At 37.2% G+C, this 27,757-nt stretch overlaps 1 protein-coding gene across 37 annotated transcripts in view; it reads left to right on the top strand.

The window, feature by feature from the left end:
- Positions 1-27,757, top strand: part of KCNMA1 (potassium calcium-activated channel subfamily M alpha 1) — a 467,608-nt gene that overhangs the window by 420,366 nt on the left and 19,485 nt on the right. For 27 of the 37 annotated variants that reach the window (XM_068688906.1, XM_068688907.1, XM_068688903.1 and 24 more), the window contains 2 exons: positions 20,595-20,708; positions 23,989-24,119. In XM_068688906.1, the coding sequence (XP_068545007.1) occupies positions 20,595-20,708; positions 23,989-24,119 (245 nt within the window). Of the gene's footprint in view, positions 1-20,594; positions 20,709-21,452; positions 21,537-23,988; positions 24,120-27,757 lie in introns of all 37 variants that reach the window. The other 10 variants (XM_068688905.1, XM_068688901.1, XM_068688902.1 and 7 more) reach the window with 1 other exon arrangement.

Genomic DNA, 27,757 nt, shown 5'->3' on the forward strand with positions numbered 1-27,757 from the left:
TTTCAGTCTTTGCTGAGAGTAGGGGACTGATTCCTTGGTAGCTGAAGGCTATTTTACACCAACTGTGGCTGTGCAAAGCAGCTGAAAAGCAGTCATAAGCATCCTGGCAAACACTATCAGTGTAAAATTAATCATCTTTCCATCCCTGAAGGGTCTTGCAGCTTATGCAGCTCAAGTCCTACCTAGAAAGTGTACAGTAAATACTCCCTCTGGATCCAGCCCTGCTTTAAATGTAGGTGTAGAAAGGGTAGTGTTTTGGTCTGCAGTTTCCCCATGAGCCTGACCTAGAGATAGTTTTACCTCAAGGAGAGGGAGAACTAAGTCTAAGCTCTTTGTCTTCACACTCTATTCAGGAATTTAGAATTATGAGTCAAGTATCAGAAGCTCAGAAATATATCTTCTTCAATAGAATATGGAAATGTCTCAAATATGGAAAATGCTCAGAATAAGAAAGAAAAAAAAAAAAAAAAAAAAGGAATTTAATACCAGACCCTGCTTTGAGCAGGAAGTTGGACTAGACATCACCTGATGTCATTTCAAACCTAAACTGTTGTATGAATCTGTGACTGTAATACTCAGGTTGCTTCTACGGTACAGCCCCTATTGCTCAGGAAATGTAGACTAAGATTATGGTCTAAATCCCTTCAGACCTGTTCAATGGTGTTGATGCAGAGAAGCAGGGGGACAATAGGCTAGTTCACAGGAATTCCTGGCCATTTCTTCAGACAAATATTATTCTGTGTGTAAAAAAGGTGACTATTTCTGCAGATTTTCTGTGGAAACAAGACATAATATAAGGCAGATGACCAGGAGCACCGACTAGGAGGTGTTATTTCTAAAATTAGTTGGTTCATATGTATCTTCCCAGTAAATTCTTTGACTATGGTGTCCATAACTACTGAATTGGTTGCATTGCTTTCAGTGCTGTAAATTTTCTAGAAAGACCTTGAATGCAATGGTTAGTTTTTTGGAAGCAATTAGATCAATAGATAGCACAAACTTTACCAGAAATTATATCCAATGCAACATTTTAGATGACAAAATGAACTTTTAACATATAGTGGTCACAACTGTTCTGAAAATTATATAAACAACATGATTCAACTTTTGCTGGTCAAGAAGTGGCATACTAGAACCACCTCACAGCTTATTACTAGCAAATAAATACTTTTATTTACAGCATGAATGGGCACTGTACTTTTGCTTAAACATTTGTGTATTATGCAATGTACTTATTCTGGGTAAACAATCCAGTTCACATCAGCTTATACAAACTTTAAGTATTGTCGGTCTAAGCTTTTTAGTTCTGGATACATGACTTTGAATTCTGACTTTCCTCACCACCACCATGTTTTGTGCTGCTCTTTTATGTGATGCCTATTACTGATCATAGGGAAAACTGACATTAGAAAATCTGGGTATGTGAAAGAATGTCAGCTGACCTTTGACAGGGTGTTGAAAAGAAACAAAACGAAATATGTGAACAGCCTGAGAAACACATGGCCTACATTGCAAGATCTTTGGTGAGGGAATTAATGTGTAGTCTTACCCTTGCTATCCCAAGTAAAAAAGTTAGTATAAATCTGTAGTCACTTGAATCTCATATGCAAACCTGATACATAAATTATGTTTATTTTTAGGGGGACCAGGGGGCTCTGGCAGACATAGGCAGGCACCCGTGGGTGCCCACATCCATGAGCTCGGTGGGGTTTGTGGTCAGTGGCTACAGCTCCCCACTACTGAACCAGGAGCATCTCTGCAGCCCTTCCCTGAGGGTGACCTGCCACCTTGGCTCACAGGGGCTCAGGATGCTCAGCTGCCAGGTGGAAATGCCTCTTTGCTCCCACTACACAATAAGTAAAATGAGGAGTAGTTTTGTTTGTTGTTGCTGTTGGTTTTTAGCTCTTTGAGTGATCTTCTGTCCAGAGAAGATGAGAGGATTTTGACAGATTTCTGATTAGGTACAATTAAGAGGAGAAGAAGAGGAAAAAAAAAAAAAGAGAGAGAAAGCAAAAGAGGGAACTAATACAATCAGTTGTCTGAATGAGTGAGATAGCAAACAGTCCATCGACCTCAGGTATGTCTCTTGTTCACGCTTCAGCTCTTGCTTTCAGTCCTGTGTGTGCAGACACAGGCAGTACTAGTGTACTTGGAAATACACTTCCAAGGCACAGAAAATAAAATATATACTGGATCAGAGCTACAGCAGACACTGGACTACCCCATCAGCTGTCTAACTGACAGCTACACAGAACTATGAAGCAACATGCATTAGAAGGAAAAGCATACTAACTGTTCTGGAGGTACTTGCTAATTTTCTTTTCATAAAATGTAGTATGTAATTGTGTTCAAAATTAACAAGAAACTTCTTCAAAGTGAACTTGTGTTGTTGAAGGCTCTCCTGCTGAAAGCAGTCTCAGGGCCTTTGAAGGTTTCAACGCTGGCTTGGCAACTCCTTAGACCCACTAAATGTAAAGGGTACAGACTCTGATGTCCTGAAAATGAACTTTTTCAAATCATCAGGGCAGTTTGTTGCCTTTGGGAGATGTAGATTCTAAGGACACAAGGCCAAAAAGCATGTCCCATTGAAGCTGCAGCAAAACTTATCATTTCCCTTAAGATACCTCAGCTTCTGAAATATGAAATGCTGTAGAGTTGCCTATTCACAAAATGACTCATAATCTCAGTCAGATGTCTTATTTGTGATAAAAGAAGTCATGTTTATATCTTTCACTTCCTCTAGAACTGTTCATACAAAGGTACAGTTGTGGTGGTGGAAAAAAAAAAAAAGAAAAAGCCACACTCAGGTAGTGGAGATTTGTTTTAACTGTCCCTTGTTCTTTCCAACTCTCAATCTGTGCCCTCAACCAGAAAGTGAGATTATTTTATCAAGAGGTAGTTTGGAGAGAAGCCCAAAGAATATTAGATCCATGGTAAGCATTTGTGTACCCTCGCAATAACATTTCTCCAAAACACCCAGGAAGGAGTCTAGGATGGGCTCTGCCTTGGGCAGTATGTTGGGAGATCCCCAGTAATTCTCTTTTCCCTCCTTCTGTTGACCTTTCCATCCTTTCCTCCTCAAGTAGTACCTAATAACTATTTCCATATATTTTTTTCATATTTACTTTATTTTCTTTCAGTCTTACATTGTGGGAATTTTACTTGTTGGTTTAGCCACCGGATGAACAGGACCCAACACAAAATATTTTTCTTCAGTTGTAACTAAAACTGCTATTTAGCTTTCTTCCCCCAAAAACAGAAAGACAATTATACCTAACTGTTCATAGATTTATAAATACTGTACCAGAGTAGCCTTTGGGTAGTAACTCCAGACACACACGTCAATAATTTTCATTTATTGGACAGTGATTTAGATCTTATTTTGAGTCCCTTATAGTAAGAGCAGTACATTTCATTAAAAAAGCACTTACTAAAGAGTAGAAAAATAAAAGTTAAAAGAAAAAAAGCAGTCATGGCTTCAAGCAGGTTTAAAGGACAGAAAGGGGAGGCTGTATAATAACATTTTTTCAATGGACATTACAAGACAAATCACAGTACAGAAAGGTAGTTGTATTTCAGCATAGTAGCAATTGCAGGTCCTTTCTGAAGGGCTTCAACATATGAGAATTTTCCTTAGGAACTCTTTCAACATGAGAGATCTTCCTAAGGCTTCCATTTACAGTTCTCGTAAAAGATCCTCCAATGAAAAATAAGAAAGAATAAAAAATAAAGAGAGGATGAACTGCAGGGTAATACATCTCACATACATCATGGTAGGATTCTTTGGGGGAAAATCCTATAAAATCAAGTAAGCATACACAGGATTTTATACGTGGACTTTCATGTGTATCCAATTATATAAGCTAAATATCCTTGTACAAGTTTAGTTTCATTTGATCTAGTTCCTTTAAAAATCACTGGTGCTTTCATCATAATTTTTTGCTGGTACAATCCTAAATTTTGATTTAGGAAGATGACAAGAGAAGATGTTGGTACTCATTAGCCACTGAGTGTCCTTAGATTCATTTCTCAACCTGTTGGTTGAGTCTTACATTACTGCAATTTTGGTGGACTTTGTCCCCCAATCTGCTGAAAGAAAACTCCCATTAAAACCAATTTCAGATCTATATTTTGTTGTCTTTGCAGGTAATAATTTATTTTTCACCTCTACGAATAAATTGTTCCTGATTGTTTTATCTAAGATGTTAGCAAAAGAGAGAGAACAATAGTGTTATCAGGATTGGAAATAAGGGAAAGTCTTAAATGAAGAGAAAGGATAAATACTGTCTGAAAACCTTTAGTTAGCAAAGGTGCTGTGTCATTTTCAGAGATAACTGTATTGTAGTGTCGTTAGAAATGTTTAAAGTTCAAAAGGCAAAAAGTAAATTTCTGATATGAATAATCCCGAAAGGGTATTTTTTTTTAGTGAATATTGAATTTTTTTCTCTGTCTTTACAGTCATAAGAAAGAGCTTTAAAGTGAAGAGTTCAAAATACAAGGTTTGAGGATCATAAATTCAGTTATCTTTTAGACTGTTACAGAATTCAATAATCTGTGGCAACCCCAGCACTGCTTCCTATGTTTCATTTGTTATATCATATGAAAAAGCAAAAATTAAAGTCCTTACTTTCAAATACATCAGGATGATCATTTTGTCAGGATTGGTAGGTTAGTGCAGGGATTACACCTGGTAAAGATAGTCTTACATTTTGTGTTCCTGAGTTCTCGGTGTATTTTTGCTAGCATCAGTTTGTGTAAATATTCTTTTGTGTAGACAAACAAAATTCATAACCTGATTATTAAAAAAAAATGTATTTAGTTGGTTGTTATTGTTTAACCAACTGATTTTTTGGAATGTTTGTTGTAGTTCTGTTTCATTATTAGCTTTCAAAACTTTATCATAGGTAATGAAATAAATAAGCGAAAAATGAGATAAGGGTTTCCTAACTTCCCACCACAGGTCACACATCATAATTTGCGCACCAAAATAAATAAATAAAATAAAAATATTTTTTTTAAGATTAGGTCACTGTGATAAATAACTCAGTATTATCTTTTGGCATCATACACATGATTCTTATCCTCCTGAACCAGATGAATCAACTGATACCTGTTATTTATTTGATGATAGCACACAGGGCTCTGGATGGGATTAAGAGCTTGTTGTCATAGTCCTGATATATACAAGAATAAAATATGGCCTTTGCCCTGGCAAGTTTACAGTCTGATGCTTTGTTGTTCAAAAACGTAAGTTATGTGACTAATGTTATACAGGTTAATAAATCTCTCTGACTTCAATGAAACTATCCACCTGTGTGAAGTTAGATTATGTGCAACACTGTGACTTAAATAAACTAAAGAGGCTAGATGGGAGAGAGGCTGTTCACTTAACATTGTTTCAGGGGCTACAGAAGCCATCAATGTTAGGAGTCATTTCCTTCTGTCACAGGATGCAGCCAGCCTTCCAGCCCTCACAAGAAACCCTTGAGAGAAAAGTTCCTACACAGCACCATTTGCATTTCTTGTATTTTCCTTGTAGCTGGATGCTAGCATTAGCTGCTAGAACCTGAACACATAGAGAAGGGTTTCCTGTCTCTTTCAGAGTTCTGCTAGGTGGAGAGAAAAACTGCTTTAAAACAAATAAATAAATAACTTTTTTATTCTAGTGCTTATGAACTAAAAATGTGTTGGTGAAAGGTTGGAGAGACACAATTCTTTGATGCAATTTCCATGTATTTGAGAAATGCTGCAAGGTCCTAGCTCAAATACCATCAAACTTTCACAATTGCTTGTTCCTCCTCTGCTTTCAAGATACCTTCTGCTTCAGCCAAAGAAAGATTAAACTGGGCAAAAGAGGTAGATAGCACAGTACATCAAGCACGTGATTTCACACTTATACTATAAATATATTTAACCATCCCAAGACTGATATAAATCCATGGTGACTCTATTTTATTTTTATTTGCTGTTCAACATCTTGAAAGCAAACCCCCTATTATGAAGGTGTACTGTTTTGTGCATTTCTGATGCTGAGGAATAAAAAAACCTGCTCTTTTTATGAGCATTAATTATACACCAGGCAAGGAAGCAATTGCCTCTATGTTATGAAATATTAAATCAAAATGCTTCCTGTTCCCAGATGTCCCAGAGATAAATACAGCAGTATTTTGAAGCCCCACTTGGAGCTGTTTTGCCTGCAAATTTATAGTTTTGTCTCCATTTTCAGAAAACCCTGTTTTATGTGAAGTATAGCACTCTTGGTAGTTTTTAAGGAGCAAACTCCTCTAGAGTTGCCTATGTAGGCAACAACTCTTATGTAGATTGCACACAAGGGATCTGAAGTTGAAAGGCTCCTTTAAGATGACAAATGGGTTGAAAGTGTTATTGTCTTTGATTGCATGCCTTACATCATCTGTATGTAGGAATAAGAGAGCTATACTTTATCTTTAGCCATTTTATAAATATTTAAGTCCTTATAGTTGCCTAAAGATATTAAAGCATATTTTACAGTAGTTGGAATATAAATATTATATATAGCACAAGATACCAAAGTAGTTTAATGAATTCATAATTTTCTGTTCACTTTTATTGGAATGTGTTTTATGCTCCAAAACTTCCATTTAAAGAATAAGAGACCGTTCTGCTCCCTGATGAGATGTAAACCAATAGTGAATGTCATCAAGGTTGCTTTAAATGGAATGGAATTTTGGAATTATGGAATTTTAATTACTAGGAGGAAAGATAACATGGACATTTGGCTGTACTATTCCAATCTCTGCGTTTAATAGAAAAATGTGTTTTTGAAAAAAAAAAATATGTATTTTAAGTCTTCAAGAAGCTGCAAGGTGTTTTGCTGCTCTGCCTCTGTTTTTTAAACAGTCTTAATAGCAGAAGGAGATACATATCCAGATCCAAGTATGCAAGAGTAAATTTTCGAAAAGTGAAAGGATGGTTTCTAAAATAACCAACCATAAAGTCTTGTGATAGTCAGAACATATCTATACTTCTATATTTCTAGGGCTATTGAATACAAAGGTGTGTTGAGGTTATAATTGTTAGTCTTTCAAATTCCCATCAAATATATGAAAAAATGTTTTTTAATATTCAGAGGGTTTCACCAGATCTCAGTAGGAGTCTGTGCTGGCTAATGCTTGCTAATTACCCTCAACAGAAGTAGACACACAACGCTGGTAAATTACCTGACCCTTTGCATTTTAATGAGACAACAAGGATCTCATGAAGTGATGTTGTTTCAGTGGTTAATGGTGTCAGCAATGTCGTAATTGTAGGCTGAGGCACATTAGCTGAACAACCACATGTAGGAAGGGCTTCTCTCAACAGGCCCTTTGGAGAATAGAACAGGGTATTATCATTAAGCCTATGTCATTTGCATGCTGCTAATCACTTACTTTATTATCTTGTGTATCCATTGTCTTTCTTTAATTGCTCTTTAAATTAAAATTAAAAATAGTTCCAATGCCCATGATAGTTCTGATAGCATCCTGATTATGAAGATAACCTCAAGAAAATGGAACATATAGATAATATATTACAGGATTAGTAGATAGTTTGAAAGTTATGTGCCATAACAGGCAGCCTCTTGAGCACTATTCCACTATCTTTCTTTTCTTTTGTATGTATTGTTTGTTTAATAGATGGTTATTTATATGCATAAAGGTTGTATTTTTTGTAAAAGGACACACATGACTTCAGAGATCAATGACACTGCTTTTGTCTTTAATGTGGAAGAACTGCAAAGCATCCATATCCAGCAGATTCCACTGGAGCTAGTAAGGCTCCAGGAGAAAGCAGGATTTTAGGTCTAGCCCATTAAATCCTGCTCTGTGATATCCATTATAGAAGTGTAGAAGTTAACACTCACTACTGAGTTGCAGAACTGCCAGTAAACTTTGACAGCATTAAGGTAAAACTAAATGAGTCGTTCTTTTATCAGAACATATTTAATCCTGAAGTCTGACATGAGTAAATTGGAGGCTGCCCACCCTTTCCAAAATAGGCACTCTCTAAAAACTTGGTACCTTCTGGTTACCTACAACATCCAAAGCTTTCAGCGTATGCAGGCTGTGCTGAGGCACTCCCTTCACTTGGGTCTCAATACCTGCTGTGCTCCTAATGCTGTATTTTTGCGGCTTTTCTTTTTACTATCCTAACAAACCAAACCCAGAGAAGTAAAGCCATGAACTTTACAATGGGCATAGTAGGCTTTGTTATTGAAGGAAGAAGGGTAAGCTTTGGTCTTGTCTAGGTATTGTGACTTAATTTTATTCAACAGGACGAGATTAATAAAATAGAATTTCTGTGCTTACTTAATTGGATACAAGAGTAAGATAATATCTAGTTTAGGTAATGTCCTAAGAATACATGATCTTTTGCAAACATTCATTAGAGTTCTAATGTATATTCTATGAGAGTACCGTTGAGACTGAACTCTTCGTATTGATTTGAGGACTGGCTGTTGTTCAACTTTAAATTTTGAATACTACAATACTAATACAGGAGTATGAGTACTGGTCAGTATTGGAAGATAAAGTGTCTCAACATTGTGAATATATATTTTCTGTTCAACTTTACAGAGTTTTCCTAAAATACAGTGGCAGAACTAGAACTCTGTAATTAGATGTCTTTATAGGACTTTTTATTTCTGTTAAATTTATGGCAGTTTTCTTGTTCCTTGACTGATTCTCCAAATGAGGGCAAAGATAGAATGTCATTTTTGAAAGAATGTATCTTCAAACCAAAAAAAAAAAAAAAGGGGGGGGGGGAATGGGGAAGGGAAAAAAAAAAGAGAAAGATTTCTCTGAAATCAGACAGTATAGGTGCTGGAAAAAATATGGGGAATTGTTTCTTCCTTTTTTTGAGGACAGATGGATTAGACTGATAATGCTACAAGTATATGAGGTATTCTTAAGAACAAACATTCCATTACTGACAAGAAGAAGCTTGCTCAAAAACAGTTTATGCTGTAAACAAAAATAAATAAAAAAGGTATGTGCACTATTTTGTTTAGGATATTAAGCTGTATATTTAGAAATTATATCTGTTAAAAGGCCACAATAATTTGCATTTTTTTCCTGTTCTAACTGTTCCTGTATGAAGATATCTTTCTAGACTAAAGCAACTTAAAACTTTTCCAAAATAATTTCACGTATATATATATAAATATATGTATGTGTATATTTATATGTACACCACACTACTAAATTTATCTAATCTGTTTTAATTATTTAATTTATCTAAATGTATTTATCTAATCGGTGTTAAGGCTATTTTAAATAATGCTTTGGGGATCTCTTTCCTAGAAGACAAATATCAGAAAGATTTTCCCATGTAATTCCAATTTATGAACCTAGCTATTTCTAGTGTGTGCCTAAGAACTCACATGTTCAGACACTCTATTATAAGCTACTTCACTTCCTTGTCTGCCCCTTGCTACCAATCTTCTTTAGAGTTCATAAAACCAGTATTATGCTGGGAAGGGATTTGCCAGAGAATCATGGAAAAGGATTCCTGGAATTAAAACAGTCATTCAAACACAGACTTGAAGCCATATTTGCAACCTTTTGTTAGCCAGAAATGTGGCATGAGAGTACAGCCCAGGGAGGCAGGGGAGCAGCAGAGCCTTCCCAAGGCTACCCATTTCTCCCCATTTCCTCCAGGAGTAGTATTCTGTCAGTTCTCAGTTCCTTAGGACTCTCCTCATATGAGTCGAAGCATGAGATATCCTTTGCTAACTAGTGGAAAGTTTGTCAGGATAGATAAGGAAAGGCAGTCCTTAAGCAAGGTATCTTGTAATACACATTTCAATATAGTTTCCTTGCAAGAGAGGAAAGTGATTCCACGTTATTAAGCTTACTTTATGGTCATGTACTTTGTGATTTCAAATGTAAACACGTAATTCAATTTTCTGTTATAATGCAGTTTAGAGGAAGACCTTAATATGTATCTGCAGGTTTAAATTTCAGACTGGTCCACCACAAACCACAGACGCCAACTTTTTGAATTCTCTCTCACTTCTGTGTGATGAAAAATCACATCAATGTGAATATTTATTAGAAGAAAATAACAAGAAATAAATGTTCAAAAGTGTTCAAAACCCCTACTGGAAAGGATGGCTGTTTCTACTGATATTTGTAGTAATGAAAGTCCAATATGAAAGCAAAGAATTTTTATTGATCTGTCTAGCTTTACAGTAAATAATATTGTGTAGGAAAGTTTAAGTGATTATAGAGTATAGAGTGCTTAAGTGCTTATAGAGATTATGCCATTTGTAAGTGGCATAAACAGTAATATGTAGATGAGTGAGTGACAATAAACAGTCAATATAAGGCTGAAAACTAAAAACCCAGCCCAATGTAAGTATTCAGTGTAATTTTACTGTATACTGGATAGCATGCCATACATGTAATGGTTGCTACTTGATTTTTCAGTACCTAAAGAACACCACATAACATTTTACTGCTGCCTTTGTCTTGATCATCCAAGTTTCTAGTAAAAATGGGATCCCATATAAATAATATAGAAGCAGAGCTGGTGTAGAGAAACTTCCGCTGGTGTTTTTTTTTTTTTTTTTTTTTTTTTTTTTTTTTTTAATGGACAAAGATATTTGAACCAAATGAGACAAGTCTTAAGGTTTTTAACAAAAACTCTAATAAAATAATGTATGTGTGTAACTCTGTCATGATAATAAATTACTTTTCTTTCTAAGATTAATATTCAGAGAAAAGGGGAAAAAACTGTGAGCCAAAACAGTGCAAAGGTAGCAACTGAAACTTCATTTTTTACCTAAGAGTAGACAGTATCTCAATGGTTTTCTGTATACTTTTTTTTTTTTTTCTACATATATGTGTATATGTTAGCAAATTATTTGTTTATTTAAACTGGTGACAATGTGCTTTGGACATTCTTTCCTCCACAATGGCCATAAGAGGTGTAGGTTGCATCTGGCTTTTTGATTCTGGAGCCTGTACTGACCAAAGCAGAGATTCAGACTGGGTACCACCAGTAGTATCAATGTTACATGTCAGGCAGGCGTGTCGACATAACTTTAGGAAATATATGTATCTAATATGGTGGTTCTCATACACCCTTCAAGAATATGCAATTAGATAATAATTAGTTAATATTTCTATATAATTATAATTATATTATATTAGAATTATATATATAATTATAAATAATTATAATTAAATAAACCTCAAATTCTTCCTGAATCCATATCTCTGCAATTTCTATTTAATTTTTTTTTCTTTTTTGTATGTGAGGAGAAAAAAAAAGAGAGAGAGAGAAGTAGAGAGAAATTGAGATCTTTATTGTCTGTTTATTCCTGGACAGAGTCAAAATAGAATGTGGTATTCTGTATACGTGACATACAAAACAGGGATAATTTCTTGAGTTGATCAGAGTATAAGACTGGGTTGATATGTTAGCCATTCTTGTGAATTTCAGTATCAGAGGGTTGACACTTGTTTTAATGGAAATACTTTCTGGAGGTATTTTATTACATTATTGTACGTGACAGGGTTGGTCCTCATACAGGCCAGTTAGACTGATAATTCTACAGAACAAATAATTGTGTTGTTGGAATGATGTGTTTTAAAAATATTCTACAATCCTTAAAATGCTATTTCCTTATTCCCATGTCAAATTGGGCACCATGTGTTATTTTCAGGGTTGAGATTAAACTGTAGTAGGGATGTAGTATGCTCCCTTTATGATCAAGAGGGTTCTATTTAAAGTATACAAATGCTCCTTGGGCAATTATCATTCTCCACAGTGTTTATTGAACCCTGGGGAGAGTGACATTTCTCTGGAAAAGTTGGTTGAGGTAGTGTTATGCAGATTTGATATTTATTTTCTTATATGACAAGTCTTTAAAAGAGATGTTACTCTGAAGTTGTATGCATTATAGAAGGCAAAACTGGAGCGACGAAGGGTTGACTGATTTTTTTTCCAGCATTGAAGGAGTCCAGTGTGGAGTTCTGGTAAAAATTTTGGCTTGTGGAGAATCTTTGTTTTAGTATGCTGAAAGTATGAAGTCAGAAAGGAAATTCTCTGCTAAAATATGTAAAATCTATGCTTATATTTTGCTGTTAACATATAATTCTCTAATAATATAATTAATATATATATTAATGTATGCTAATATTTATGTTAATATATTTGAAAATATATTCATACTAAAACACAAAACACTTGTTCCTTTATTCCAAGCATTCAATCAAACCCTACAAATTTAATCTGTTGGAATCACCTGCATACTGTCACTTGACTGTGTTCTTTTATGAGATCCAGGCCACTAAAGAGCTAAAGAGTGGTGGCAGGATATGGTGAAATGTTGCAGGACTGGACACGGGCACAAAATGCTCCCTAGTTGGCAGTCTTTGCCTAGAGTTGCTTTTTTACAAAATGGAGTAAAACTGGAGAACTTTCAGATACTTGTAAAGAAATTAATCTACAGGAAATGTGCAGTAGGCCTGTGGAGCATACCTGCCATATAAATTAGAGGTGGTCTTGATCTGAATCCAGCCTGTCTCCACTCTGGGAATCCAGTTCAGATTTCTTCGATAAAATGAGGCCTTAGCCTTTACAGTTAAATATTTTCCCCAAGACAGCCTTGAATGTGGGATTTTAGTTTTGACCCAGCCTATAGAGAACCTAATGACATTTTACCATAGGTTTCCAGCTCAGTTCCAGCTTGAGTAATTTACAAGTCTGCTGGCACAGTCTAGCCCACACAGACCATGAAGTCAACTGTAAGTAAATCCAAGTTGATGTAAAAACAATATTGCTAGAATAGTGACAGATGCTGATTATCAAAAAAACGTCTGTTTAAGCATTTTGTATGAATCCATTTCCTCAATGCATACACTTGAAAATTTTGTAGAAGTTACTAAGTAATTGTACTTAAAGATGTGGAATTTTCTTAACCTCATCTGCTAAAGAAATTGTAGGAATACATACTGCAAAAAATGACTGCTGTGGTTATTACTGTGGCAGCTCAGGGGAGCTATTCAGATGCCTCATTTATTGGAGCTTAATAGATTAAAAGTCCAAATTGAGTCTCATGATATAAACCTAATCACATTCTAATCTGCATAATTTTCCCATAAACAGCAATGGGAAATTTATTTAATTTATGTTTCAGCAGTTGCCAATCATGCAGTGGACAGCATTGCTATTTTTATTTATTAAAATATTTTTATTGATTTCTGTCTGTAACATCCAGCTTTGCTCTTCCTTATTTGACTTGGAAAAATTTACTTTATTTAATATAATGACATAATGTAGAGTTTTACCTAAAATGCCTGTATGTAATTGTTAATGTTAAACTTTCAATTTTCTTTGCATTTACTGAATACCTGTCTCTGTGAACTAGATAATATAGCTTAATTTATTTGATAAGTTTTATTCACCATTTTTATTTATGTTTGCCTGAGATCTAGATATGCATAGGTGATTAATGAATAAACAGAGAGGGATTTGGCTTTTTTATATAGCAAAATCTTCTAGCTGCAAACCTGTGCTATACTTTGATGCTACCAACTTTATACTGTAGAATTATGCGGCATAGAAACCTATCAAATGGCAAATGGAGAACAATGTAAGAACAATTCCAAAAATGTACACTTTGCACACTGAAGTTATAAGTAAAGTAGTTAAAAAAGCCAGAATTATATTTGCTGATGATGTTATGAATTTAAGGATGTTCCATAGTAAGTAAAGCATTTTGGATAGCTGCTGATCCAAAAATCCTGAAAGAACAATTGTTACTCTTTCTTCTTCCTCTTGACAAATACGTCTTTATTTCTATTGATTCTTCCAGAACAAAATTTGAAAAAGCAGAGTATATAAAGAGAATATCACAGCTATGCTTTGCAAAGCAGTGGTAAAGAAAGACTGTTTGTTTTGGTAATTTCGAGTTGTGTAAGTTTGTGATGAAACTGGGCAGATCTATGGTCTGGGTAATTACTATGTGAAATTTTTTGTAAAAATACATTAGTCTCAAAAGGCCTTCATCAGAGTTTTTGTGTGTGTTCCCTAGTGAAATTCAAAATGAGACTCATACTGGGAAAAGACGCATATATGGCTGTGAATGAAAGGCTCAAAGTTATACAGGATTCTGTGCTATGATTAAAATACAGCTCTAATTCTAACGTTATGCAGTTCACAATAGAAAAGAGAAGCAATGTGGTATCATTCAGTCCTAGACCTCAAAATGATGAAAATCCAAGCCTTCTCCTAGTCTTTGATTTTACAGCTGAATTCTGCCTCAAAAGAGCAGTGCTAGAACCTGTAAACCTATAAATTCCTTACAGTTTTATGTGGGACCACTTACACACCCTGGGAGAACAAAGACCAGTGTTACCCCATGCTTTCCTAAGAACTTTAATTGGGACATTTTCACTATGAGCATTCTGTAATTTAACAGTACGGAAAAGAACAGATATCAGAGAAGAGCACTTTCCTGGGAGGAAGATGAACAGCTTTTTCTCTATAACGGTGTTTCTCAGCATTCAGTGCCTCAGGGGTTGTTCCAGTCCCAGATCATTGGAAGCTTGTTACAATTGAAACAGGTATCCTTCTTCACCCTCCACTGTCTGTAGCATGGCCTGTGTTTGGGCCCAGGCAGTTAAGAGAGCATCTCTGAAGATGTTGCAGACTGTAAGAAAGCTGGGAGCATACAGAGTCACATCTGCTCTCCCATGTTCCTCCTCTCTTCAAGAGCTTTAGAGATAACCTCCAAGAGGTTTTTATATCTTCAGGCACAAATGACAGTAAAAGTCAGAATTGAAATCAGAATTTAGGATATTCAGGCTCTAAGGCCAAACTACAACTCTCTGACAGATCGCATGGGATACTGAAGCTAGAATTGTTTCTAAATTGAATGGTGGTAACAGATTCCCATGAATGTCAGCAGCTCTTTAGCTGCATGACTGCTGCTGAACTTTCCAGGTGTACCCCAGTGGCTGTACTTTGGAGAATAACAGGTATAGTCTATCATTACTTTGAATGCAATGGAATATTAATGGACATTGTCAGCAAATGGTAGCAAAGGGATATAGCTGTGAGGTCCTTTTGTAAGTGAATTATTTCTTTTTGTCTGGCTCTGCCTAATGAAAATCCTTGGCTCATATTCCTGTGCAATAACTTGGCAGGGATGTGTCTGGTAGTTCACCACCTGTGTGCTACTCAAAATATGAATGGCACTTCATCATTTTCAGATGAGCCAGAGCTAGTTCATAGCATGTATGCTTTATAAATTATATTTTTGAGGACCGTAGTGCTTACTGTACCCAATGAATCACATGGCACCTTTTCCTAGAATAGCATTAATTGAAATGCATTATCAATTTAAATGGCACTTTAATGACAGGATCACAAACTTTAGATTCACCAGGCAGGTTTTCAGTTTGGTAAACTGCATTCTGGTTACACAGAGTTCCAGTTTAGGAAAACATGCATGTTTGGAAAGGGATGGGAGGCAAAGGGGGAAGGGGCAAGAGGCTGTAAAGGATCTTCTGTGACCCTCTCAGATGGAAGATTTTTTTTAGAATTTAAAGTAAAAATTTGGTTTGGGAATATGCCCATCTGGGTGTCAGTGAAGCCAGTGGAACACATGTGGCGTACATCCATCCAAGAGCCAAAATTGTCTTGACCTCAAAACCCCAGCAAGCCTTTACTGGTCTATCAGCCAAGTAAAAGGATATATCTACGGCTACATAGAGCAGGCCTTTCTGCAGTTCTCAGGACTTTACTTAGTCAAGTGAACTGCACAGAAACAAAGGAAAAGCAGTTTCTGGCAAGCAAAATCAGCAGATCACATGGCCATCGGGCCAGTCGCTCCAAACAAGACATAAGCAGAGCAAACATTATTGTCAGTGCTTTCAATGGGCAGAAGTCACTGTTCAGCCATGCCAGCGTTTCATAATTTCAAATTTAATCACTGTGCCCCTGTGGCTCCCAGAGTACCTGTATGTTGCTGCTAAGCCAGTATTATAGCTCCCCTGAGAGTGCCAGGGCCTGGCTCATCAGGCACAGGTCTCACAGAAGCCCTGTACTGCTCATCTTTTTGAAGGTGGAATTAACGGAGACAAGGAGGGGTCAGGGCTGACAGGCCCTGCTGAGCTCCAAGCACGGCAGCACGTGGATCTTCAGCAGCTCTTGGAAACAGGAGATTATCTCACTGAGAGGAGGTTTCCCAGGGGTTCTCCTTCCACAAAACAAAGAATGTCTTAAAAGAGACACAGTGTTGTCTCTAATGCAACTGTTTGTTTAGTCCACCCATTTTAGCAGTAGTATTCCAGAGGGAGCTGAGAAATATTTTTTTGCACAGAACCAAGGTGTGAAACCAGCTGCTTTCCACAGAGGCTGCAGGAGGCTTAGACTGCTTCAGTGTAGGTAAAGGATCTGGGGCACAGAAGTCCCAGCCTCTCAACATGGAAGGCCACTGCTGAGAAAGAAGCAGGAACTGCTGGTCCTCACTGACACTGAGCATGTCAGGAGCCTGGGTTCTGTATTCTTCTCAGAGATGTGATATAGCTAATCCACTGTTTGGCAGCATTTTCTTTCAGAGAAAGACAGGGACTTGCTACATCCTGCTGAAGTCCAAGCTGTTTCCTCCTTTGGAGGTTATGGCTATTAGCACTATCGCCAGCTGTTGTGGCATGACCCCAGTTGTCCTTCCTCATAAGCCCCTCTCTGCCATTGTATTTCCTTAGTGTGCTCAGGCTTTATGAGGCCACACAAATTTTACTCTAGAGGTTGATCCTATTGAGCAATTGTAGCTGCAACTCCGTCAGTTGTTTGTGAGCAAGGAGACACTGTGGTTATAAGAAGATCACAACTATCAGCCCTGTTTTACCATTTTTATGAGAGTTAATGGAACAAGGTTTGGGGACTGAAGGAGAAAATGGAATATGAAAAGGAAAATGAAAAGAGGCTGTGAGGAAAGCATGTCATTTCTAAATGAATGCTCTCTGCAGAGGAATTGAATCTTTTCACAGCTGAAAATGGATCTTAAATCTGATGCCTTAGCTTGTTTCAGCTTCTGTAATGAAATAGAGTTTTCCTAATACCCTGTGACCTGAATTTCTCCCTGCTTTATGGGTGCTATTCCTTGACGTACAAACCTGTATTTTCTCAAGTCAGCATTTGATGATGGATGTCAAAATACAGGTCATGTATTATGCATATAGCATTACCGATTTAAGGTGTTTACTTGTCAAGTTGAAGAAATTCAAAAATGTCACATTCACTGAATCTGCACAGCTGTCACTTGTAGTTTTTCATGCTTTTAAATAAAAGTTGTGATAAAGCAGGTTAGTTTTCCTTCACTTTTTTTTTTTTTTTTTTTTTCTGCTAGAAAAAAGAAAGGCTATCTATGGAATTTACATTTTAACTTGGGAGCAAGAGTGTGGCCTGAAAGTGGACGATGCCTTTTGCCTCCTAGCTCATAGGCACACCAAATCTCCAAGAATTCCAATTCTTCTTTTTCTCCAAATATTCCAATATTTTTATATTATTCAAAAGCAGATTTTTAGAGGTGTCTTCATGAGGCAGGGAAATTAAAATAAAATAGCAGATATTTCTTACATCTCCCCAGACCATAGAATGAAAAATACTAAGGCGTGAGTCTGTGTTTCACTCAAGGAGAAAACAAAATCCCTTTAACATGCTTCCTGCATTTCAGACTGAATGCACTGTGTATGCAGTGTGCAATTATAGAGCTGCTGTCAGCCTGTGTATAACAGAAATGACACTTTTACCTCAATCTTCTAACACCATCATAGGAAGACAAATATTTGAAGGGTTAGAGAGAGGTGTCTGCAAATAGCCACCTATGGAGAGTGTATGTGTGTGCGCACGCAGTCATGTGCACCTGTGTGGACGTTGCAGTAGTGGCAGGGCAAGAAACGTTTATGCATTTAGCGGTAGTATTTGCTTTTAGCTGATAGGGGAAATGCTTTTATTATGCATTTAGCGGTAGTATTTGCTTTTAGCTGATAGGGGAAATGCTTATGTGCTTATTCCATCTGAAGAGCCTGCTTTACTGAAAGTTGTTTTAGGGAGAGAGAGATGGGAAGAGCCCTCGGGAAAAGGAGGTGTCTAGGGATGCTCCCAGCAGTACAACCCTAGGTTGCTTGGAAGCAAGAATAGTTATCTCTCATATAAGTGAGTGCCAAAAGTCTTGCCGTTGCCATTTTGACTTGTAATTCTCCGCACAACCTGGTTAGGCATGCCACTGTAACAGTTCAAGTAGTTCACAGCTACTTGAACTTTTTTAATGTAGTGTCACAAAGGCCTTGTTGTGCTGTTCCTGTAGTGCAATGGAACACAAGACTTAGACATAGGAGCCTGCTGCAGGAGGAGGTCTCACATTATCTACCTGTCCTCAGATAGCATTCCCTTTTTGGGGGGGCCCCACTTTCCTTTTGTTCTGCTGTTCTGAGAGTGTCACAGTTACCTCTGACCTTTGAATTGGCTCCTGGAAAATTTCCATTTAGACTCACTTCGTGAGTGTGAGTGTGAGCCTAGAGTCCTAGGCTCTGTCATACAGCAGTATGGAATCCAAGAGTCAAAATGGCTATCAGTTCTGGTGCCAGACACAAGGAAATGTCTGCAAAACGATATCAGTTGGAAATGCAAACCACTGTTACCATGCTGGTCTCAACGAAATAGTTTCAGTGTAATGACTAGTATTAAATGACCAACTGTTCATGCAACCAACATTTCTGATTGTCTCTAAGAAATCTGCAGTCAAAAGATTTTCTGTGCACTGATAATATGATATAGAAGTGCTTTGCTGTCTTAGGTTTGCCTGTGGTAATGCTTTTATCTTACAAGTCTGCTGAAGATACCACATTCACCTCTTTTCTCTTAAGGAACAACTTTACAGACTTTTCACTCCCTTATCCTAATGTGTATAGCTTCTCATGATAGAAGGAAATTCATACTTGCACCTTTTGGAAGGCTGAGTAAGTCTCTTTTATCAGTGATTCTAGTTTTATTAGTTATCTATTCTATATTTGATATAGAAAAAAAAAATAGGGAGAAGTGAAATGAATGACAAATAAGAATTAAAATCCCATTACATCAAGAAGTCCAGGTTGAGTGGTCAAAATTTTTGGAACAGTTTGGCAGCAAAGGTAATCATCACTGGAAAAAAACAAAAATTCCTCGCAACGACAATACAGAACCAGTACCACAGTCAGAAATCTGGACCTGGATGTCCAGTGTGAGGTTAAAGAACTCAATGCAGGAAAATGCAGGCCCAGTGCAGGGAAAAAAAAAAAAAAAAAAAAAAAAAAAGTTTTATCATAAATGTATATTTTGAAGGGAGCTTGGGTCAGTCGTGTTCCAAATGACAAATATTTCCTTTAAAATATCACCTTGATTTAGTGGTCCTAAATGAAATCCTAAAGTCAAACGCTGGCTTCACCATCACTTCTGCAGTGATGACATTAAATGAACATTCCCATGCTTTCTACAACTGCAATGAACAAGGAAGATGGAATGCATGTGAGCCTAACTGTTACATGAGTATTTAGTACGTAGGTATAACTACCTATCTTCCACCAACAACAATCAAACTCCAAAAAGCTTTGCCTGGTTATTCTTTAAATTATAAAAGAAAAAAGAAAATAAAATAAAAGATGCTCATTGTCAAGCGATTCATTTCCAACCATGCAGAGAATCAGGCTGAAAGCACGGTCTTTGTTAGAGGTGAACCTTGCTGCTCTCCATGTCTTTTCTTTCTTTGCGTGCCATCTGATGCGTTTCCTCTTCCACCTTTGTTTCCCATACATCCTCAAAAATGTAAATCTTTTTCTAGTTTCTTTTCATGTGTCCTTGTTAAACATTCTTTGAAAATCTTCGGTTTGTTCTTCTGTAAGAATAGGCCTTTTCATCCCAGTATTCCTATAACTGGGGTTCCCCATAAAAATGCAGGGTATGCAAGGTGTGTCTGAAAAGCAAAAAAAAAAACATTGTGTTGTACTGTTCCTGGAAAATGACAAATCCTAAATCCTGCATGTTGATCAAACATCAGACTAACAAATGGAAGCTTACAACAGGATAATGGAAGTTCCTTGTGGTTGTACTACTGTGTACAAACAGTACTCTTTGTAATGGTAATTGAGGTTTAAGGAAAGACACCTGTTATTTGAAACACTAAAATAAACCTAGCTAAAATCAAAGTCCTTTTGTATATTTATTGTTTTTATTACTACTTAGGCAAGCACAACATTTAGCTACCAAATAACCTGCTTTCTAAATTACTTGTATATTTCTGAAAGATTATGCTTTTAAGAAATAATTTGTGAAAATCAAGTCAATTTAAAAAACTAAAATAAAATAAAAAGAAAGGCAGATGTTTTTACTGCACCTTCCCTCCCTGCCAAAAAAAAAAAAAAAATGGTTATGAAATTCCCTGCTGATGGTCTCTTTTTTCCCTCTTTTTTTTTTTTTTTTAAATTTCTGTCAGTATATCTTTCTACAGCCTAAATAAACTTTTTGCATACAGAATCTCCTATTCTTCATGTTATTTTGTTTTATTTATTTATTTATTTATTCAGGCTTTACACCCCCTGGGATGGATAGGTCATCTCCAGACAACAGTCCGGTCCATGGCCTGTTACGTCAACCTTCCATTACAACAGGAGCCAACATCCCTATTATAACAGAGCTAGGTAAGACAAGCTAACATTTATCTGTTCGTGTACTATTCCATTCATGTACTCTTCCCTGTCTGTTTTCCCACCTCCCTTCTTATGTGACCGCATAAGAAAATTACCTAAATTGTATCTTATACTGCCATGTTTTCTACTCTGATAACTATTGTGAATTACTCCTTCTAAAGAAAGATTAGTAACCGTTGTTTCAGTTTATGCATAAAATTGAATTATGTTTCTCTCTTTCCTTTGGGTTTTATTAATTTTCCTAAATAAACACCATCAGACAAGATGCTTTTTACATAGTGTAACAAATAAACAGGGTTCTTTGGGATAAGGTTAGGAAAAGAAAAAAATAAAAATAAAATAAAAAGAAGCACAGTAAGTATGAGCAGACATTTCCTGTGCACTTAATCAATAGTAAGAGGACATTTGTTTATTTCTTCATGGGCCAGAACTGTTTAATCATGTGTAACCAAACTCTGTATAATAGTATGAGAAATTTTACCCCTGAGAATATGATGATGGTAGGTAACCAGGCTCTGATTTCCACTCTGGCTGTGGGTATTTATGTTGTCAAGTGGTGTGATGTGAAGTGCAGAAGCTGGTCTGTTTTTTTCACGGCAAATACAAACCTGATTTGTGGTCCTTTGTCCTTTTATTTTCTTTTTCAGTTTTATTTTTTAGAGCCTTACCTGTCTTTTTCCCTTACTTTATTCTCTTTCTGTACTTTCTTTCCCCCTTAAATACTTTACCTATTAGCTAAGCCTGGCAAACTTCTGCCTTTGGTTTCAATCAGTCAGGAAAAAAACAGTGGAACCCACATTCTAATGATAACTGAACTGGGTAAGAAGTGCCTTTTTCCTTCACATCACTGTCTTATTTTCCACTGTTGTTCTTACTGTCATCAGCTTTTTCTTTATTTATCTGGCTGTATCAGAGGGGCTACCCTCATGGCACTGCTTTGAATGTGTTTTATTTGTGGTTCTGGTTGAAATTGACTGTCTTGTTCTGGCCTTTCTTAATGATTTTTTTTTCACGCAGCATCAGTAAACCTTTGATCACACTCGTCTGACCTGCCGGCTGTTTTCATAGCACCTTCTCACCAATTCATTTTCTCTGGCCTGGATTCCCACCTCCCGGGCCCTCCCCCACCAAGTTTTCTCTCCTTTTCTCTTTCTCCTTCTTTTTTTTCCGTTTGTTATTTCAGCCTATTGTCAATTTGGTGGACATGCCCTAGCAGTTCTCACAGGAAGTCAAAGAAGAAGTAAAGAAAACAGGAAAGAAACCCCAGTATCACACTTTCCCTCCAGCTATTTGTTTATTTGGGGGAGCAGGCCATCTCTCAGAAGCTCAGGTTTTGAAGCTGCAAAAAAGCATCCAAGCTTCTGTGTTGTTCCCTCTCAGTAAAGAGAGATCTCAGAAGCTTTTGCAAGCAGTGTTTGATTAGCATTTCCTATGGCGCAGCACCACACGTTCAAGCCTACCTCACGTAGCCTGGAGACCTTTCATAGAAATCATAGCAGCTAACTTGCATCAGGCAGATAAAGATATCGAGGATGAAGCTCCACTCGCAGGATTCACATTAGATTTGTAGTACTGTGGAAACTGACACCACGCACGGCTAGCAAGTGCGTGTCAAAGTCAGGTATTAGTCTGCCAGATGTAAGTGGAAAAAGAATGCTACTGTCAATAGCGCCTGCTCTCAGCTAGCAAATTAAACTAAGTCATGAGCTCTTCAAAAAGTACATTTTGAAATGATACGTCAGGCTTTCAAATACTATTTTCTTCAAGATCCCAGAGGATAAATTGATAGCCATTGTACAAAGAAAGGAGTACCGTAGGTATTGGTGTTTTCTAGGGTGAAAATCTTCCGACTTACAGAGCTCCATTTAAAACACTGAGGTGTTATGCTCACATGGTTTCGTCTTGGAGTGGGAAGGCAGGGTTTTTAAATCCTACCTCAGCTCTGGTTCTGACTTGGTGTACGATCATGGCCAAGCACTATCTCAGCAGTGGTCTAGAAGGAGTATAGAAATGCTCACCTCTTTCTGAAAGACATAGCGAGGTTTTCTCCATAATTATTTGTGTTCTGTAAGCTAAGCACAGCAAGTGCAATAGTATACACAGGTTGGAAAAGGATTGGGTGGAAAATGAAACTATACAGGAAGGAAGTTCCAAATGGCGGGCAGAATGGCTAAAACTAAAGAGTTCAGAGCCAGAATCTGATAACATTAACGGCAACTTTCATGTTGATTTCCAAGCTCCCCTGTGTTGGAGACGTCAGCAGATGGGCTCACGCAAGGAATAAGGATGTAGTCAAAGAGTGCAATAACAAATGCCAAAAAAAGTTTGTAATTTCCTTTCCTTGCAAGGGAATTTGAATCAGTTTGTCATTTACTAAGGTAAATAGTATTGCAATAGCATTGCTAAGCAATCAGTGCTTTCATGCTAGAGGAGGACTAATATGGAAATGAAATATGCAATGAAATATGAATCACTCGATAAACTGATCTCAGGGAAACAACTATTTTTAGTGGCATGAGGTGGAAGCAGAGAACCTAACTGTGACAATGAAATGCCAAAGAAAGACTGAATGACAAATGTGACTTTGTTTGGGCTTTTCTTTAAAGCAGCCTGATATAGATCCTTTTTCACACTGGCTAAGACAGATTTTGTGCAAGCGAGGTTAGGGAGACAAATACATGAGAAAAAGGTGTTGCTGCAAGAGAACAGCTGGAGTATTGCTCATGCATTCAGACAGATGCCCGTTGAAGGGACAGTGTATCCTCTTTTGAGCTGTAAGTGCATTAACACCACTCCAGCAAGAATCACAGCAGCACATCTAACGGATGCCTGTGGGCTAGATCAGAGTTTTATGGGCAGCCTCAATTTTACAAAGGGGTTCAGACTTTCTGTCTTTTGATAACATTTCACTACACATGCATACAACCCTAGCCACAGTACCCGACTAACACCAAGATTGTTTCAATATATAAAAGAGCCCTGTGGATCTCATGTGGAGTGCAGGCAAGTGATGCCAAGAAATTACTTCTATGGCTAAGGGATAGTCACCTATGAAGAGCAAGAGTCACCTCTTATGAGCAGGATTCTGACCCAAAGATTTTTAAATGCACATTTTCACATCCATCCTGATTTTAATTTCAGTGATGTCAAAGACACAAGTCTGTGTTTCCAGACATATGCCGTTTCTTTTTCTTTCTGACTGTGTAAAATGTGAGGTCACATGCTGAAGATGCAGAAGCACCTTATGATTTTATTATTATTATGTTTTCAGTAAATGATTCAAACGTTCAGTTCTTGGACCAAGATGATGATGATGATCCAGACACAGAACTGTATCTCACGCAGCCCTTTGCATGTGGAACCGCATTTGCTGTCAGTGTGCTGGACTCTCTCATGAGCGCAGTAAGCAAACCAAACCTTTTTTCATTCTCCTCCATCAGACTTATTGTGAAAGAGTATGAAAGTGTAATATCTGTTCCGCAGGTAGTTAGGAAATGATACTTTTTTCCTAGATGTCAAGAGAATTCCAGAGCATAGGCAAGGGTTTTTTCTCAGTTGGATCCAGAGACCCTTAAGCAGCTGAGATATCCAGGACCACCATGATTTTTAAAAGCAACGAGTGTCACATGCAGCCTGAAGGATAATAGTGTCCAAAAAATATTGTATCTCCCTTCTAAAACCCAGACCGAAATTCAGTGTTAGCCTCTGCTCACTGTTCATGTCCGACAGCGTCAACCATGTTTTAAGCTTGTAATTAGGAACAATTCTGTGAGTGCTGAGGAGTACCAAGAGAACCATATGAAAGCCAATGTACACATCAAGTGAACTGTACTTGTGTGAAGAGAGGTCATACTCTTTTTTCACGAGCAGCCTGGTGAATCCAACCATAAATGCATGCCAGAAACTACAGATGGTGACCTTTGGTTATGTCTACAGTAGGGTTTTTGTTTGTAGCCATAGTACAGTTTCAAATCAAGTGTCTCAGTCATGTTGCTGTTCACCCTCCCCTGCTTCATATTGGCTACGTTTTCAGAACAGTTTTGCTCCGTGCAAGCTGCACTTCTTTCAGAAGAACCCTAAGCTCTGCTAAGCATAGCAAGGTTTTAGCCTTTTGAAAATTTGAGTGTAAGCTTTCAGAGCTCCCCCTGGAATATAGTTCCATGGTGCTGGAAATCAGCTGTTGTAAACCCCACATAATATTGGTAAAGAGCAAACGGGTTTCTTTTAAGGAGCTAAGTCTGACCATCACCTAAAATCAGAATAAAGCTTTCTGCCTGTAAGGAAAAACCACATTGATCTTTATTATTTGATATTTTATTCACATTTAATATTTATGTACCTATACTTCAAATTTTTATTCTCTGCTCTATTCCTCCTATGATCCATCCACAGCTGAGTAGTATCAGTCAACAGTGACAACATTTTATTCTAAAGCAGCATAGAAATTTGCAATAATCTCAGAAAATACCTTGTTGAAAAGCTATTGGCTATGTTTTACAGACTTGACAAATTCAGAAAGCCTAAGCAAACACACCTAAACGCTATACCTTCTCTAATTAAAATCTCTAGCAATAAAATATTTAGCATTTTCACATTGTAAATGGCAGTAATTTAACTGGAAGGTTCCAAGTTTTATACTGAGAACTGTTCATCTACTCCTATTATTTGAAGCAATGTCCCCGAATGAATCTCTCTGCAGGCCACTTCCAGAGTCCTGGAAGAAGTTGGGTTAATTTTTCCAATCACCGCTGACGTTTCCACAAAAAGAGAGCAAAATGCTGTGTACACCATTGCTTTCTTGTGCAAGCATACATAATGTAGATAATAGAGAGTCAGTAAGGAACATATAGAACAATACTCTGTAGAAATTTCTACCTGGAACTCATCACATAATCCTCACAAGATTTTTAGTTATTGTCATCTTTCATTCACGTTTAGATTTTGACAACACATCCCTCCATTTCTGTAATTCCCTTCTTCAACAGAGACCTTTTTCAAACAATGGCACAGCTAAGTGGCATGTTATATGTAGTGTGAAGCCAGAGAAGTGTGATAACAGGAATTGAAAATTCCAATCAAGAAAGAATAAAAAAATAAAAATCAAGAAAAGAAGTTAAGGATCAGTCACTTAGAATTGGTCACTGTTCCATCTTTTCTTTCACTACTTTGCTGATTTGTGGCAGTGTTATTTTCTCTTTCATTCCTCAAAGGCCCAGTAAAGACTTGGAAATGTAATAGCTTCCTAACCCTCCAGAAAGTGTAAGATATGTGAGATGGTTTCCCTTTACTGTCCTTATTCTCCTGGGAAGGATGTATGCTTCTTTCAGCAGATCTCCAAGGAAAGGAGCATTTCTCACGCAAACTAATTTACTCGCACTGTATTATCCCTGGTTTTCTAGAGTGCGCTCGGCTTTGGGGTCCATCATCTATATAGCATGCCTAACTTCAACCAAACCCCAAATCCTATAAACTGTGAGATGTGCAGTTGTACATTCTTCCTATTAGTTGCAGTCTGCAATGCAACTAGGTGGAATTCTGTTAGAAGGAAATAAATCACATTCTGCAGGCCTTTGCCAATTCATTTTGGGACAAGAAAATAGTTCACTATACAGTGACTGAGTTTTATTGTTTCCTAATTTTTATAGCAAAGTTCCAATTTATGATCTCTGTCGATATCTCAGGAATGGCAATTCCTCATATGTGCTAAAATACAAATGCACATTGCGTGAACTGCTTCATTAAGAATTAATCGCTTCTTACAGCAGTGGAGTGTGCCAAACAGGTGCGAAAAGAGTAGAAAATAGAATAAGAGTAGACAGTGGCATAATACCCTTTCACACAGCAGTCTTTCCAATATCCAGGCAATTTGAAACTTGAAGGAAGTTTATATGTAGAAAAAGAGGGAAAAAATATGTATTGCACAGTAATCCTTTTCTATGAAGTGTCTATGCAGAGTCGTATCCTCAAATCACATTGCCAAGTATAATGTGTTGGTTAAAGTATTCAGTTACAGAATACCAATTCAACAGTATTAACCAGTGTTGAAATAGTATTGTAGTATATGTAACTTTATTAATATAGGAATAGTGGTTTAAACCCAGTTTTCAAATCCCAGAAAACCTGTGGTCACTTGCTGAATCAAATCTGAATGCTGGAAGTCTTTACTTTTGTGTTATTGTTATTTCCTGTACATGATAGTATTAGACATTTGAAATTTGAAATTGTCTAATATTTTTCTAAATCAAAGGTAAAACACATAATTAAGTGTACTTCTCAAAAGGCCACCTACAGGCTATCTACAGTTTGTCCTCTGCAGCAAAGGCACATTATCGCAAAGCCTATGATTCACACTGTGGTAGTTCGAAGATCGCTGCTCAGAAAAGAGTAATGAGGTCAGAAACTGCACTGCCTTCTGATGACTTGGTAAGAGTCATCTCTCCAGGCTTAAGCTGAAATGCCTGATTGTACTCTGTGTGAAGACCACACGTGTGGTTCAAGTTTTAAGTGTGGCAGTGGCTATTGTTAAAGCACGCCAGCTAGTCATTGTTATGTCTGCGAAGAGACATCTGCAGTCATCAGAGACTTGAGTGATATAGTAATATTGGTTTTGTCATAACAATGCAAAAACAGGGAAGGAATATTTGTAGTCACACTCAAGGTGGGTCCAGTCCTGGAAAGCAAAGTGTATTTTCTTCACCAAAATAATAACCAGGGGATTAGAAGCATCTTTTAGACAATGTGGAAGTTGTTGTAAAGAGATTGTTTTCATCTAAACAAAACTTACACGACATAAGAGAAGCAAGGTGTTTGGTTTTCTGCAGTACTTTCAAAGGCTTGAAAATCTGGCCTGAGAGCCAAAGCTTGCCTGTGTCTGCCTTTGGTGCCTAAACTACGAAAACCAGAGAAGCTCTGGCAGGTTGGCATTCCTGCCATACATACTGCTGGCATTAGACCAGATAGCATCTGCGTTTCTCCCTTCTGATCTCCAGAACCAGACAGTAAAATTTAACAGCTGATATCCTAGAATGTATGTCCTTGTG

The sequence above is a fragment of the Anas acuta genome, chromosome 7, assembly GCF_963932015.1.
Source record: "Anas acuta chromosome 7, bAnaAcu1.1, whole genome shotgun sequence".
Lineage (NCBI taxonomy): Eukaryota > Metazoa > Chordata > Aves > Anseriformes > Anatidae > Anas > Anas acuta.